General features: G+C 38.4%; 1 protein-coding gene across 5 annotated transcripts in view; it reads left to right on the top strand.

Annotated features, from left to right (window-relative positions):
- Nucleotides 1–1,127: 1,127 nt before the first annotated feature.
- Nucleotides 1,128–16,028, top strand: part of prrc2b (proline-rich coiled-coil 2B) — a 32,536-nt gene continuing 17,635 nt past the window's right edge. For 2 of the 5 annotated variants that reach the window (XM_052591661.1, XM_052591662.1), the window contains exons 1-14: nt 1,129–1,327; nt 5,037–5,215; nt 8,335–8,512; nt 11,045–11,147; nt 11,247–11,310; nt 11,396–11,539; nt 12,869–13,161; nt 13,242–13,369; nt 13,451–13,614; nt 13,692–13,779; nt 13,870–14,023; nt 14,303–14,630; nt 14,761–14,924; nt 15,106–15,307. In XM_052591661.1, coding sequence (XP_052447621.1) covers nt 5,101–5,215; nt 8,335–8,512; nt 11,045–11,147; nt 11,247–11,310; nt 11,396–11,539; nt 12,869–13,161; nt 13,242–13,369; nt 13,451–13,614; nt 13,692–13,779; nt 13,870–14,023; nt 14,303–14,630; nt 14,761–14,924; nt 15,106–15,307 — 2,125 coding nt within the window. In that variant the 5' untranslated portion in view covers nt 1,129–1,327; nt 5,037–5,100. Of the gene's footprint in view, nt 1,328–5,036; nt 5,216–8,334; nt 8,513–11,044; nt 11,148–11,246; nt 11,311–11,395; nt 11,540–12,868; nt 13,162–13,241; nt 13,370–13,450; nt 13,615–13,691; nt 13,780–13,869; nt 14,024–14,302; nt 14,631–14,760; nt 14,925–15,105; nt 15,308–16,028 lie in introns of all 5 variants that reach the window. The other 3 variants (XM_052591664.1, XM_052591660.1, XM_052591663.1) reach the window with 3 other exon arrangements.

The raw sequence follows: 16,028 nt of genomic DNA, 5'->3' as shown, positions 1-16,028 counted from the left end.
TGGGCCTCAGTCCTGACTGTTCTCTGAATCTCCACCTGGCTCCTCCTGCTCCTGGCTACTCCATGGCTCCTCCCAATGTCAGCTCCACCTTGGTCTCTAAATCCATCTTCTCCACCGGTTCCTTGTCCCGCATTTGCTCCGGTTCCTCCTCCAGAGCCCCCTCCCTCCCTCCTCAGATGGGCTCTTTGTGGTGTAAGTGTGTACACTTACATACACACTCACACAAACATGCGGCAATTTCTAAAGTTCTAATAGATGCAATGTTTTTTTTTTCTAGGTCAAAACAGTTTTTTCTTTGTTCTTTAATAATGTTTATGCAACAAATGAATAGTGTGGGTGTTATTTCAGCAAATTACCTCTCATTGTTATATCGATACCCAGCTAGTGTTATGACTCACCCATAGTAGGGAAGATTGTAACAACAGAAGTCTTTGTATTTGACATTAACTGACAAAGTCTGTGATTGTACAGTACACATCCAAGTGAGCTCTAATTATAGTAGAGATATGTGGCTGTCATGTATCAAAATTTGAGATATCTAGCACAAACAGCCACTGAGTTACTGAGGCTCAAACTAAAATGGTCACAACCAGTTGTCTCCCCCTAAATGAAGATATGTAAGTTTTCTTTAAAGATCTCTTTTAGTACTGCCCTTAACAAGCTACACAGAATACTTACATGTTTCCCAGAAGACAAAACAAATATAATTTACCCTGATCACCCAGTTCAAAAAGTTTACACCCCTGGCTCTTAATATGTTGTGTTTCCTTCTTGAGCATCAGCAGATGTTTTCATATAATAGTTGTGCTTGAGTCCATCAGTCATCCTCAGTGCGCAAAGATGGCAGAAGATGCTGGAAAAAATGACAAATAAGGGCATAATGAACAATTAGGATAAAACAAAAACAGAAAATGATCATAAGAATCAAGCATTTGTAAACTGTGTCATGTATTGATTTTTTTGTCATGAGGACTATAGCCTATGTAAACATCTGCAAAGTAAAATAGCTTATTCGGAGAAGTACTAAAACAACAACAAAACATGCAGTTTGTATGATCCCTCTTTGTTACAATTATTCCGCAGCTGAATCTGTGCAACTCTGTCCATCATTCATTCTGTGGACCTGCAGGTGGCGCTGTGGCACGCCAGTGACGTCATATCCGCTCTGGGCGGCAGCAGCAGCAGCAGCTTCTTTCTCAGGCCGGGAAATTGACAACAAGCGAAAAAGAAAAACAGAGAGAAATCTCCATCCATCCTGCCGAGTTTCTCTATCCGGTGGAAATATACAGATATATGTGATCTAAAGCAACAGTCAAACGTTCAATCGGTGAGTTATTAGCGCGCGGTGTGCGGCTGTGCGCGGGTTTGGGGCCGGTTTGTCGCAGGATGTCTCAGTGTTTGTGTCGCTTTGTTCTGGGCAGCAGCCATTTTTAATCACCTCACACATCAACAAGTCCACACAAACCCCTCATTAACGCATTGATTTACTCATTATACCGGCCGAGGTTAATTAAACACCCGCACTTCTGGGGTTTGAAGCTCGTTTCTCGGTTCTTGTGGAGTTTATACAGCAGAAGCGGCTCGAGGCTAATGTCGAGTAGCATCGTTAAAGCACCCAGATAAATATCTGTGAAAATGTCGTACAATATATTATATTTGGATATTATTCAGCGGCCATGCTCATATTTATAGCCTCTAGTGTGTGATGGTGTTGATTTCATGTGTATGAAATGATCGGTTTCTTCAATAATCAGGCTGAAGAGCTTCTGTTTACATTTCATGCTAACTGTACGCTCACAGACTATATTAGCCCAGAGTTCGTTTTTTAATTAAGATATTTAATGTTAGAAATATTACGTTTTTACTCTCAGTAAAAACAACTTCTATATTACAGACTCGCTTTAACCAGGTATCGTTGACAGATTTGATAGTTTCATTTGGCCTGGCATCAGTATGTTTTATATTACGTTGTTCTATTAAATCACATTCATGTTCTAATAATCAGGTTTAAGGTCTAATTGTTAATGTGTGAGTATTTCTCAGCTTGGCTCTGATGATGGTTCTTCATAAGTGTGTGAGCAGTGCATCACTGTGGAAATGTAAAGGATCATTTTAACGGGTTTTTATTACAAATTTTCAAACAAGTACTCAGTAATATTAACAACAGGAGCATAGTAAAGGGATAGGATTTAGTTCAGTGTTAATTGCATGTGATTATGCATTTTTTTTATAAACAAAATGTATCTTGTTAAAGACGCTGTTTTATTAAAGGTATAGTTGGCCCCAAAATGAAATCTGCAGAAAATTTCTTCACCCTTAGGCAATCCAATATAAAAATGGGTTTGTTTCTCCATCAGATTTGGAGAAATGTTATTTTACATAATTTGCTCACCAATGGATCCTCTGCATTGAATGGTGCCGTCAGAATGAGAGTCCAAACAGCTCATTGAAAACATCGCAATAATCCAAACCAGTTCAGTCCATCAATTAACATCTTGTGAAGTCAAAAACTGCATGTTTGTAAAAACAAAACAACAACAAAAAAACTAATCCGTCAAGACATTTTCAACTTCAAACGGCTGCTTCCAGCTAAAATACAAATCTGTAATCTGTAATAATGCTTCCTTCAATGAACAAGTCATCTGGTCTGAATCAGGAGAGAAATCTGCACAGATCAATCACAGTTTAGAAGCCAAAACAGCTTTAAACAAATATATGGGTAGATTTTGATGTGAGAGGACAACAGGAGATTAAATTTGACCGTGCATAGAGTATTATTATGGATTGCGGACTAGTATTTTGGCATCAGAAGCGTTCATTTGCGGTCGAAAGATTTATGCGCGTAGGATTAGTATAATCTTGGGACCTTGTGTAAATTTGAAATTACTACCCCCCCCCCCCCCCCCCCCCAAATCGAATTTTTTTTGTTGTGCATTCACACGGGATAAGCCTGTGATCTTACTCTAATTTACTGATTTATCTCCCGGATACCTGTATGTCACAGCTTCGAGAGTCCCGTTCTATGGTCCAAATGGATTAAAAAAAAAGAAATTAATATAGTTACTTGTGCTATGTCATTTACATTCCACCAGGTTAAAATCATATCTCAAGCTTTATGCTTGATTTATTTGTGACACATTTACCCTCAAAACCTTTTCAGCTTTCTCTTTCTGCAAATTGTATGGTGTAGCAATATGACAGCACCCAAAGTACTATCAAACACTACAACGCAGCTCTATTGTTCGTGAAAGATGGATAAAAAGGCGCTCAGGTAACAAAAACCTCGAAAAATGATATACTACCTCGCCAAATCACAGAGATGCCGATTTGCACGGGGCTAATATTATCACAGCACCTCGGTGTTCGGTGAAATATGGTTGGTCTTTTGCAAGGGAATTTTTACTTTACAAATTAAAGACATGGCCAATTCGCACGGGATTAAGATCACAGACAACCTCCATAATTATTACAAATGACTGGAGGTCACCAGGTAATACTAATCCCGTGCAAATAGGGCTAAAAACATCTTATTGAATTTGTTTCTGACAAACACGCAGCTTTTGGCTTCACAATGTGTTCATTGATGGAACTGGAGTGGTGTGGACTACTGGTGGATTATTGTAATGGTTTAACAGCTGTTTGGACTCATTCTGACGGCACCCATTCACTGCAGAGGATTCACTGGTGAGCAAGTGATAAAATGCAGTGAAGTGATATATTTCTCCAAATCTGATGAAGAAACAAACTTCTCTACATATTGATTGGCCTGAGGGTGAGCATGTTTTAGCACATTTTTGGGGTGAACTATTTCTGGTTCCTAAATTACATGTAATTCTATAGAATTCATATATAGTTAATAGATGGCATCATCCTCTGTTAATTACTCAAAATAATTGACAGTGAACTTGTTTGTCATCTTCTGTGTTATCTCTCTTTGGGTGTATAACTAACATAATATTTGCTAAAACACCCTTAAGAGTGAATCAACACTATTGTCTTTGACGTTTCTTCAAAATGTATAATTAATTTACTCAACCCTCATGCAGTTACAAAACAGTTTGACTTACTTTCTTTTGAAGAACACAAATCAAGATATTTTTAATGAAACCTGAAAAATCTCTGTCCCGCAGTTGAAAGTCCATGTAACCAAAACTTCGATGATTTATGAAGTTCATAAAGACATTGTAAACTTAATATGATTGAAGTGATTTGATCTTTTGAAGAGACACAATTGCTTTGTGAATAGATTTAATGTAGACTCTTCTCCACCTATAAACATTGGTCTCCGCACATACAGTGAGCTCATCAGATATGGGAAGTAGACATGCTTTTTTTGATCCTTGATCTCATTGGCTCTCGCATGTTAAGCATGTTTGAGCTTCTATTTAGCATACTTGATGTGCGTACTTTAAAATGTCGTGTTGAGCTTTTTGAAGCATGAATGTTTCGGCTGAAGGTGTGTGGAGAGCTCATGTACTGTCATTGTCATTGGTGTGTGTCCAGCAGCGAGTCGTAGTGTTTATGTTCTGCATCGGCTGCTTTGCTGTTATTACTAGGGCTGCATGATTAATCGTATGCGATTGTCATGCGTGTCTCTTTAGTAAAGCTGGTTCTGTGATTAGTACTAAATATCCATCACTTGCTTTCAAATGGAGCGGCAGTTACTACACAGAGCCATAGTTCGCAGACAAGCTATGCAGTGTTGCATTCATAACCGAATGCGATTCATCTGCGATTATGAACGCAATATTGCATAGCCACATCAATGTTGATTTCACCTTTCACCTTCATCTTAAGTCTAGGACTGTCTGGATGATCCCTATGTGGCTTTTTTTGCTAAGTGAGGTTGATCTGAGCCATTTTGTCCAAGTTGTTGACCAGATTTTAAATGTGTCTGAACCGCATCCCTTTGTGTCTGGATGGAAAGATGACATCTCTGTGATGTAAAATGATTGTTCGTCACAGTTCAGAGGATGTGTTGGAGGGACGTAGGTTCTTCTGCTAACCGTTGTGCCCTTGTGTGCATTTCTTTGCAGAAGCAGACGGTACTGAGGAAGAGGTGCAAAGAAAAATTTCCATACTCGATGACATTACATCGCAATGTCAGATCGTTTGGGGCAAATAACCAAGTCCAAGGATGGGAAAAGCAAGTATTCATCACTCAGCCTATTTGACAAGTACAAAGGAAAGTCAATAGAAACTCAGAAAACCACAGGTGAGACTAAAGCACTCACTCATCAATTCACATCCTTATTCATATGTTTATGTAATTGATGTAGAAGGACTGCTGTGTAAATCTGAAATGAAATGAAAATGTGTGCATCATGTTGTTTGCTAAAAATGATTTACATTGCATTAATTACCCATGGTTTTGATGATTAACCCTTAAAGACCTAGAACATTTTTGGGGCGCCTGACACACCTGCACTATTCTTTGTTTTTCAGACCTATTCTAGCAGTCAGCATCCAGTGCCATATATCATTATAAACAGGAGGACTTACAGTTTAACTAATTCAAAGTTTCAATTTTACTTTCGTTTTCTCAAAGAATGAATGAAATTACAGAATTTTAAGAAAAATCCAAGCAACAGTTAGGTGTTTTTTACTGTGTACTCAAACAGAAACTCCTAAAGTTTGGATCTTTTTCTTTAGAAAGTTGTGTCTGGGTTAGGGGTGGGCGATATCTCGATATTTAAAATATATCGAGATATTTTTTAAACACAATATGGATTTTGACATATCGTATATATCGATATGTTGTTTATATTTAATTCTGATTCCGCCACTTTGCTTCTTTACCTTCTCTGTGCTGTGCTCACCCCCGCTCGCTCGCCCCCGCCTCCTTGCTTTTGTCCCCACTCCCTTCGCGTGTATAGAACTAGTCTAAAAAACAGTCTAAAAACAAAAGGACAACTGGCTCCATTATATGGAGATACTTTGGTTTTAAGGCGTAGGACGAACAGAAGGCAGATGTCTAACGTAGGGCCCAATGATTTCCGCGATGCAGAAAACGCGGACGGAATCCAGTCATAAAAACGGTATTTACAGTTTAACGCGGAATGTCACGGAATTGGTTAAATTTTGAATGAATTATCAAAAGTAGGTCATGCACTTAAATCAAATCGCGATATAGACTAATATCTGCAAATATTAACCCGGAAAAGTCTATTTAAATATGAATCCTGCATGTTCTGCGTGTCTGTGTTAACGAATGGCGCAGAAGCACGTCTTCATTCATTAAACACACGGAAGCGTGTGACGCTCGCGCTGATTTCAGCGTCTTTCCTATCACTGATAAATATGTGAACACATGAGGAACATCTCCAGAACTGCACCGAGAGTCACTTCATGAGCATCTGACCATTTGATTTGAGTAAAACTAGCTCATATCACATCATAGACTGTAGTATCACATACACAGAACTGTAAAGGTAAACACGTCAAAATAAAAGTATTTGGCAGAAATATTTTACTATTGTTCAGCAGAATGTACATAGCCCACTACTACTATTATTAAAATGAAATGAACATATTTTTTTAAGGAATAATCACACAACATTTCTTCCATGTTTTATTTTTAATAGTAAATCCCCTTTGTTTACCAAAAAATAAAGTTTGCTTAATTTTAAATAATTAAAAGATAAATTAAATGTTTTATGCCTTCATTTGACAACCAGAAAAATGTAAATACACAGAATTTCTGAAGGGAAAAAATTTCACACAAGGCTATTTTAAGATTTTAAACTAAGTTGTTTTTATGCATTTAAATAATTACACATGCTAAAACACAGAATTAGGTAACAATAAAGCATATGGTGAAGAACAAAATAAGACGTTTCATAGGGCCCTAAACATGTAATATTTGGCATATTTGTTTTTGAAGTAGTTTTAGGGGGGTTATTTTTCCTGTAAAGATATCGAGATATATATCGCATATCGAGATATAGCAAAATATATCGAAATATATTTTTTGCTCCATATCGCCCAGCCCTAGTCTGGGTGTTTTACACTTCCAAATAAAATTTTGTTTAGATATACCATTCCCCAAGCAAATTATAGCCATTTATTATAATATTGTTATCTGCACTTTTAAGTAAAAAAAACAGGCCTGTTTCATTAACTAACAATATAGATGTGTCCAAAAACATTTTAATGAGTAAAGAAAATGGAAAGTGTTATTTGATAACTAAGCCAAACAAAACAAGTTTTTTTTTTCTTCTTCTGAGAAATATATCTTCAATCTGAGTATGAACTATAAACACAAACTATGCAGCATAGGCTATAGTAAAACAATTGCACAAATGGTCTTCAACAATACAGTGCAAAAACAGTGCAAATGATTCACAAACTACACAAAATGAGTGAGAAATACTCAGTGCAACAGAAAAACATTGCAAACTAACTTTTTGAAATATATATTTTGTATAATTATTTAATTATACTAGACATAACATAAATGAGAGATCCGATGGCTGTAATATGTGTCAAAATCACAATTATTTTACCGGGACATCGCCTTGCGACCCAAGAGAGAAATTCCAGTGCTTTATCAGATATGGACCACGGTTTCATCCTTGGTTTTGATTTGTTTTATGTCAAAGTTCTCTGTCGTGTTTTTTTGTGCTTTTTCAGAGAGTTTTCTCATGCAAATGTGTTAGTTTGTGTTTGTATCCATGCACTTGCGACAGACTTCACTTTGTGTTCGTTCATATTTCAAAAGCAATATGTTAAGTAGTAGTTCAAATGACTACTTATTGGTTGAATAAGGTACAGTTTGAACCAATCTGAGCTCGGGGGTGGGACTATGCGTCAACAATCATTTCTGTTTGGCTAAGAGGAACGAAAGCATTGGTTTCTTCTGACGAATCAATGTTGTCAAAATGTGATGACGTGATCACGTGCACTACGGCGCCTCTGAATATCCAAATGAGATAAATATCTCTGAGCAATCTCTGCTTTACATCACTTTTTAAAGCATTCTGATTGGATTAGCCGTGCTAAAGTTATTAAACATTAAAAAAAAACAGTTATTTTTAGCTGCGGGTGGCTATATCGGCCTTTGAGGGTTAACGTATATTAAATCATAAAACTGAAAAATTTATCTTATAACACAGTCACTAAAAAACTAAATTATATAGGGCACTGTTATTGTTTAAATTAATACATAAATAAATTGTTGAAGGTTTAAGGTCAGTTGATACATTTTTTTTTTTTTTTTACTTTAAGTGATATCCAGAAAAGAAAAAAAGAAAACCATTGACCTAGTAGGTTTCTGATGTTTTCCCTTTATATGCCACTTAACACCCTCTCTTTCTCCCTCTTCATGTCCTGCAGTTGTTGCACGACATGGCTTACAGAGTCTTGGCAAAGTGGCCGCTGCCCGGCGCATGCCCCCTCCCGCTCACCTGCCGAGTCTGAAGTCTGAGAGTAAAGGAAACGATCCCAACGTGATTATCGTGCCCAAAGACGGTACAGGATGGGCAAACAAGCAGGATCAACCCGATCCAAAGAGGTCAGAGCCAACGCTACTTTGCCATCAGCACTGCTGTCCATCACACTCACTAAAACATCTGTGTGTGAAGTGAATTGAAGGACAGATCATGAGCTATAGAGTGTTTTGTGTGTTTGTACAGCTGGTGTGTCTGTAGCTATATTCGTGTACCATATTCCAAGTGTTCTGAAGCCGTAATGTGAAGTACAGATGAATATTTAAAGGCCGTGTTGCAAGGTTCATTTTTCAACAAATTTGTGCAATTTGATATAGAGCTGCAACTAACGATTATTTTTTCTGTCCACTAATTTATTATTTTTATTACAATAAATAATTAATCTAATGTTCTTTTTTTGATTAGCTAATGAATATAGAATTGGATAACTTTACAAAACAATATAAGTACAACTTCTAATATAATATTTCAACCTTTATTTATTTAAGGTTTTTACAGTATACAAAAATAAAGAGGCAAAGAAAATTATTTTACTATGGTAAATATGAGTTTACGATGGCGTTTATAATTAAACCACAGTAGCCACAAATTTACAGTTGTCTGAGACGTCATGAAATGTTCTTTAGCATCACAAACCATAACATGTAGTCAGGGTTCTGCTATGGTTTAGCATGGTTTCCAGAGATTTGGAGCTGATTCGGGGCTTTTGACCGTTGTCTCGCGGCGCGCTGTCTTTTAAGGGGCCGTTCACATATTCACAAGTTTGTTATTTCCAATGTAGGCGCGCGGTATGCGCACTCATAATGGAAGCAAAAACAGGCGCGTTCGCACCGCATCGAGTTAAAAACATCGGAACTTTTCAGAATGCCGCAAGCGCACCACGGGTCATGTGACAAGAACTAACCAATCAGCTTCATCCTTTACTGTTACAACGTTGAAAGCTCAGCTAAGATGAGGGAACAGCTGATCATAGCTGTATATGGATTGCCATTTTGAAATAAATTTAGTAGCAGAGCTAAAGCAAGCGATTTTTGCTGCAAATCCATTTATCCATTGCTGAAATTTCCGCGTCTTGATGGAGAGAGCACGTCATGGTTGCTAATAAGGATGCACCGATCATGATTTTTCATGGCCGATTCCGTTACCGATTTTTTACAAGCAAACTGGCCGATTCCAATTTTCCGATTAAAAAAAAAAAAAAAATCTTTTAAGAAAAAAAACAAGAAAGAAGGAAAGTGTGCATAAACAAGATATTTGGTATTTAATAGGCCAAACTTGCATTTGGCTATTGAAAACAATAACCGTTTTTAGTTTTTAAATTTGGTTTTAAATTAAAAAAAAACTCTTTACCATTGAGACTAAATAAAAGTATGCTATATAAATACATTTTCCAAAATGTTAAAATGAAAGTATGTTGGTGCGAATAAAACAAAGATGCAAAGTGTTTCATTCATCCAATAAAAAAAAAAAAAATTAGGGTAATGATTCACATCTATATTTTTTACTTGAGCCAGTGAAAAATAAATAACTTATTGTCTCAAGTAAAAAAAAAAAAAAAAAAAAAAAAATATATATATAGATATATATATATATATATATATATATATATATATATATATATATATAGATGTGAATCATTACCCTAAAATGTTTTTATTGGATGAATGAAACACTTTTTTTCTGTGTACTACAGCAAGTGATTTTTAAAATAAATTAAGTCATAAATAAAAAAAATAATCATCCTAATGCAGAACTGACGTTTATTTCTGGCTTTTCAAACGTGTGTGCAAGTTCTAATAAAAATAAAATAAAAAAATAAAAATAAATCAGTTTTGTCACAGTTTAGTCCGTTTCGTTTATCATCCAACACGTGAGAAGTTGATCTGAACATCTCTTCACGGTCTACTCGTGTTCAGGGCTCGGACCGGTAACAGTAAGCTCGTGCAGCTTACAGTTACGGTAACAGTAAGCTCGGCCGATTGCCGATCGCGTATTTTAAGCAAAAACCGGCCAGTTCCGAGTTATGGCCGGTCAATCGGTGCATCCCTAGTTGCTAAGCAACGGCAGACACCCCAGGGGCGCAACTGCCTGAGCACTTTGGAAAGAAGGAGAATGCGGCGCGACTAGCATTTTACACGTGTTTTTAGGCGCGATATGTAAATGCCCCTAACGCGTGTTCGTCACCAGATCACACGGTAACCAGTTAAACCGTAACACCATACTTTTAATAACAGTGGTCTCTGTTTTTTGTGATAGAATGCAACTTTCTAGAGTTGTAGTTAAGGTCTAGTTTAAAGATGCTCCAACAGACTCATGTGCTGCTGACAGAGACACTTCTTGTGCTGTTTAATGTGTTGCATGTTGAAGGTCAGTTCATACAGCTGAAATAAGGATTGTCATCATACTCAAAACCTTAGATTTGCAGTCAGGTGAATGTTTTCTCAGAGAGCGATGGTGTGATATATCAGCGTGCTGAAACTGAGTCATGTATGAAGTCCTGTGAAACTTGCTCGAATTTACTTTGTTCTCAAAATACCCAGCTCTTTTTCTGGATTCAAGCTGGCATCACTGTCTGAATAGTCTGTTTTTTCCTGTAGTTCCGTTGCTTCATCAGCACAGCTGCCGGAGTCGCAGCCACCGCTGGCTTTACAGAAATCTGTCTCCAATCTTCAGAAGCCCATGCCAATAACCAGCCAGGAGGTACAGACGGCACATTCATCTCTTCATAGGGCTCACCCTGTATTGATGTCGGGATGATGAGTGTATCGTAGTGACTGTTGAATGTGTTTGTCCCTCTAGAGCACAAGTACAGGTGGACCAAAGCAATGGGCACAGCTCAATGGAAAGGCAGTAGATCAAGATGGTAATCATCAATTTGTTCTAATCAAAACGATCAGATGTGTTAGTTGTGATGTCATGTTTTACGTTTGTTTGGCTTTGTTGTCCAGGTTTAAAGGTCTCAAGCCGACTGCAGCCCTTCTCTCACGAGGAATTTCCGACGCTGAAAGCAGCAGGCGAACAGGACAAGGTTGGCAAGGAAAGAAGCGTCTTCGATCCGTCGTATGGGCCCGGACCAAGCCTCCGCCCACAGAGTGAGTCCTATATGCACTATAAAACATTGAGCTTTTAACCTTCAGTAGAAAGGAACCACAACTGTATTCCTGTCTCGACATAACTCACTGTGCACAAGCCAGCAACAATTATTTATAATCAGCGCTGTCAGGTTTGATGATGGGAAAAGTCAGGCTTCTGTGATTTGTTTTTGTGTGTTTGCATCATGTAAGCAGATATAACATAATTGTTTAGATGGGCTTTATTCTTTCCATTTTGGTGTAGCTGGTCAGATCTGTCCTGATGTGGTGATCTGTAGACCACTTGTACTAGTGTCCTTTCTTATTCAACACACACTGTCATGATGTATAAAAAAAAGGAGAATAGAGAATGAGGCTTTATTGCATTTATTACATATTGACGTATTGAATTTTCAGAACTTATTTCATAAAATGTAATGCAACAGAAGTAATACTTTATTATATTCTCTGATATATTTGATCTTTTCTATTTTAGTGTTCAGTATTATTAGGACGTGTTTGTATAGTGCATCTATAAAATGAAATGATCGCTTAACTTTTAAACTTTTCCTAGACAGGCATGAAAACAGGGTCACAAAACAAAGCCAGTAGGAATGTGCTGCAAATGACATATGGAAGAAAAAAAACCCCAAATAAAATCTTAACAGAAATGCAACTTAACAGATCAAGAAGTCTTGGCATGTTGAATAGTTTTTTTTAAATTGAAACAATTGCTGATTGGAATATTTGGCAGAAAGAGCATTTTCATTTGATGTTTTAGTGATTTGTGCGGAGAAATCCAGACGCACACAACAAGTTCCTTCTCAACTCTCGCTTAAGACTAGAAATATTAGCATATTGTGCTCCGAATTCAGTGTGTTTGCAATTTCAGTTTATATTTCTTTTATTGCACACATGCACTCGTGATTTCAAATTATGCTGTGCTTTACTCATTTGCCCACTGTCATTTTCATTGTGCGCCGTATGTAAAATGAGTGTTACCCTGGCTTTATTTGATTCCCAATGCACACAAACTTCCCAGAATACTGAGTGCCCTGTTTGATACAGTGTTTACTTCCTTTTTAATTATAGTTTTATTAAATATAATTATTAAATATATATATATATATATATATATATATATATATATATATATATATATATATATATATATATATATATATATATATATATATATAAAAATTCTAATTTGTACGAAAATAAATACAAATAATAACCATAAGAAAATTGTACCGTGAAGTCCGAATTGTGAATCTTATCGCATCGTGAGTTGAGTGAATCGTTAATCCCAAAGTCTCAGTGTGATGTGTTGATGTTGTGTGTTGTCAGATGTGTCAAGCTGGAGGGAGGGTGGTGGGAGGAACCTGCAACCCCCAGTGCTGTCTGCCACTCCGCCCTGCACAGACACGGACACCAAGAGCAGCGGTCCAGCTGAGACCACCACTCCTCCTCCTCCTCCTCCTCCCTCCTCCTCATCCTCCTCCACTGCTGCTGCTCAGTCCACTGATGTGAAGGAGCCATCGCCGCGGCCTGCTCCGCCTGTGCAGCGCAGAGCCGCCCCATCAGCCCTCCAGTACCAGCACCACACCACCACCACCTACCACGACATGCTGCCTGCGTTTGTGAGTCTCTTGCCATCATGTCACTGATCCAGTGTGTTGTGGCTTCTTTGAAAAGTTCTTACTGGCTCTTTGTTTGTCAGATGTGCCCTAAAGAGACTCGTGATGCCCCGTGCTCCTCGGATCACGGCCCGACCACTGTGGTTGCTCCTGTGCGCTTTGAATCCAGGTTGACTCTCAGACCAGCATTCCCTGCGCCAGAACCCGTCAAGTAGGTGTTATTCTAATCACTCATGTACAGTGAGAAAAGTTTGCTGTCCTCTTCTATAAATCACTGTTTTTCATTTTGCAGTGGTGATATAAGAAGAGAGACACGTGTCCCCCGTGTCCCCCCACGCCCCTCAGCTCGCCCCATCCGCCACCCAGGAGATCGAGCTCCCCGTCCCGCCATAATCAACCCTGAGGACCTGAAGGACCTCGATGAACTGGACAATGACTGTGAAGACGGCTGGGCAGGTGAGTGCTCGCTTTCTTTATGAAGGGCAGATGCTGATTTTCCTCTATGCTCATTGTGACCACTGTCTGTTCTTCAGGTCTCCATGAGGAGGTGGATTATAGCGAGAAGCTCAAATTCAGTGATGATGAGGAAGATCATTCCCCCTGTGAGAAGAACAGAATCTGGTGAGTTTTTCTTTGTTTTAATGCGGTGCGTTTGCTGTGAAAGTGGCTTGTGTTGAGATTGAAGCATGTTCTGGTGCTTGTGTTTTGCAGGGATGACTGGGATAACCATCACGACCAGCATTTATCTCAGAGCTCTGTTGACGGCCCGTTCCCACAGGATGCAGAGGAGGAGTCATACTCACGCCAGCCAGAGCTCAGAACCTCCAGGAAGCCCAATGGACAATTCTCCTCTACTGAATCTCAGGTAGCAGTCAATGGCCTTCTGCAATTTTGTTTTCCCCCCAAGATTTTCTCTTGGTATTTGTATTTAAGCATTAAGACCAAGTGTAGGATTGCATACAAACCATAAATATAAGTAGAGCGGTGTACATTTATTCTTCAGTTGTGTTGGGAGTTCTATTATAGTTTTATTAATAGTTTTTATTTTTATTGGTCTTTTTAATACCACCTTTAAGGTGCTACCATCAGTCCAGGCTCATCTAAGAGATTTCTTCTCTCTGTTGTTTGTGATTTGCAACCCCAGCAGAAGAATAGTGGAAACAGTGAGTCTGCAGAGGAGCAGGAGGAGCCCCAGCGGCAGGCGCCTCCTCGTGGGAAGTTTGTCTCGGCCGATCTCTCTGCTGTGGAGAGAGCGCGCAGACGGCGTGAGGAGGAGGAGAGGAGAGCGCGAGAGGAGAGACTGGCTGCCTGTGCAGAAAAACTAAAAAAACTGGATGAAAAATTTGGCAAAACTGAGAAAGCTGCACGCTCTGGAGAAATGCTGAGAGAAGCAGACATCAAGGAGCTGACTCAGTCTCCAGGCCGGACGTCATCCAAGCACCCCCAGGAGGGCTGGCAGTACAACGCTAAAGGTATACTAGATCATTTATACTAGTTGGTTTAAAAATTGAAGTTTTAGCTTCCCTTGTAATGTGGATTTAAATGAGATCTCATCTCTTATGATGCTGCTCTTTTCTTAACACCTCATTTCATTATATATAGAAGTGTCGGATACACCAGCTGAGTCGTCCAGTCAGGATTACAAAGATGAAGGTTGTCACTACCACAATGATGACGAAGTTCCTGAGTCCACCTCTCCCCTCCCAGACTACGGCCGCCACCAGAAGCCTGTGCCGCCTCGCTTCCAGAAGCAGCACCAGCAGCAGGTGAGCATTTACACCTAAACCTGTAAGAAATAGTTATTAATACAGCCTCCCTGAAGATTTTGAGGTGCGTGTGTCTTTGCAGAAGTTATAATACTTATAATACTTTTTACATTTGATTTTTATGTTGTTATTTACTATATGCTTTCATTTTATAGATATTGTTGAATTTTGTGGTTTTTAGGAGCAGGTGTATAAGATGGCTCCGTGGCAGCAGTCGGGTCACCCCACCCAGTCCAGCTCTGCTCACCCACAGAGAGGCTTTTACCCTCCTCATGTCCTGGGCTTTGACCCGCGCTGGATGATGATGCCTCCCTACATGGATCCTCGCATGGCACAGGGATGTTCTCCAGTGGATTTCTATCCTCCTGGCGTTCACTCATCTGGTAAATCACAACATCCACCATATTTAGTGGTGTTTGCCAAGTCAAGCATCGCTATTATTAATAGTGATAGGATTTAAGGATTAAACTGCAGAATGTTACGAGTGAAATGTTCATTATCTAAGCATTTCCAAACTGTTTTGTCAGTCCAACCCCTTTGACAGAACACATCTGAAGTTAATATATTATCATCTTAACACCACATTTGCATGTTTATGGTTCTCTGATGTTGTTTAATGATTTTATTAGTTTACATTTAGACCATTTATATCATTGCTTTTATTTTAAAATTAATAGATTTATTGTACATGGTTGCACAGTTTGATCAAAAAACAATATTGTGTTTTTGTAAAAAAATTTCATGTCATTGTGATCGTGATTTGAACTTCGATATAAGCATTTAATCTCGTAAGTGATTAATGGTTACTCAGTCGTGGCTCTTGTCTTTGTTGTCGAAGGACTCATCATGGCTATCAGTGCCTTCTCAAGAAAAAGTCTTGCATAGGTTATGCTAAAACATCCAGGCAATTATTTCAAGATTCCTTGTTTGAATATATTTTTTTTATATATCTATAAAAAAATAAGATTTATGTATTAATATTTTAATGTTTAGTTGTAATTTACAGTTTTGTAAAATGCTTTGTTATAAATTATCAAATTCTGAAAACTTATCCACAGAAATGTTGTAAATTATGTGAAAGTACACGATGCATTTCCAATTGCA

This window comes from Carassius gibelio, chromosome A5 (assembly GCF_023724105.1).
Source record: "Carassius gibelio isolate Cgi1373 ecotype wild population from Czech Republic chromosome A5, carGib1.2-hapl.c, whole genome shotgun sequence".
Classification (NCBI taxonomy): domain Eukaryota; kingdom Metazoa; phylum Chordata; class Actinopteri; order Cypriniformes; family Cyprinidae; genus Carassius; species Carassius gibelio.
Note: the sequence above shows the minus strand (reverse complement) of the source record. Positions and strands in the feature narration are given on the sequence as shown.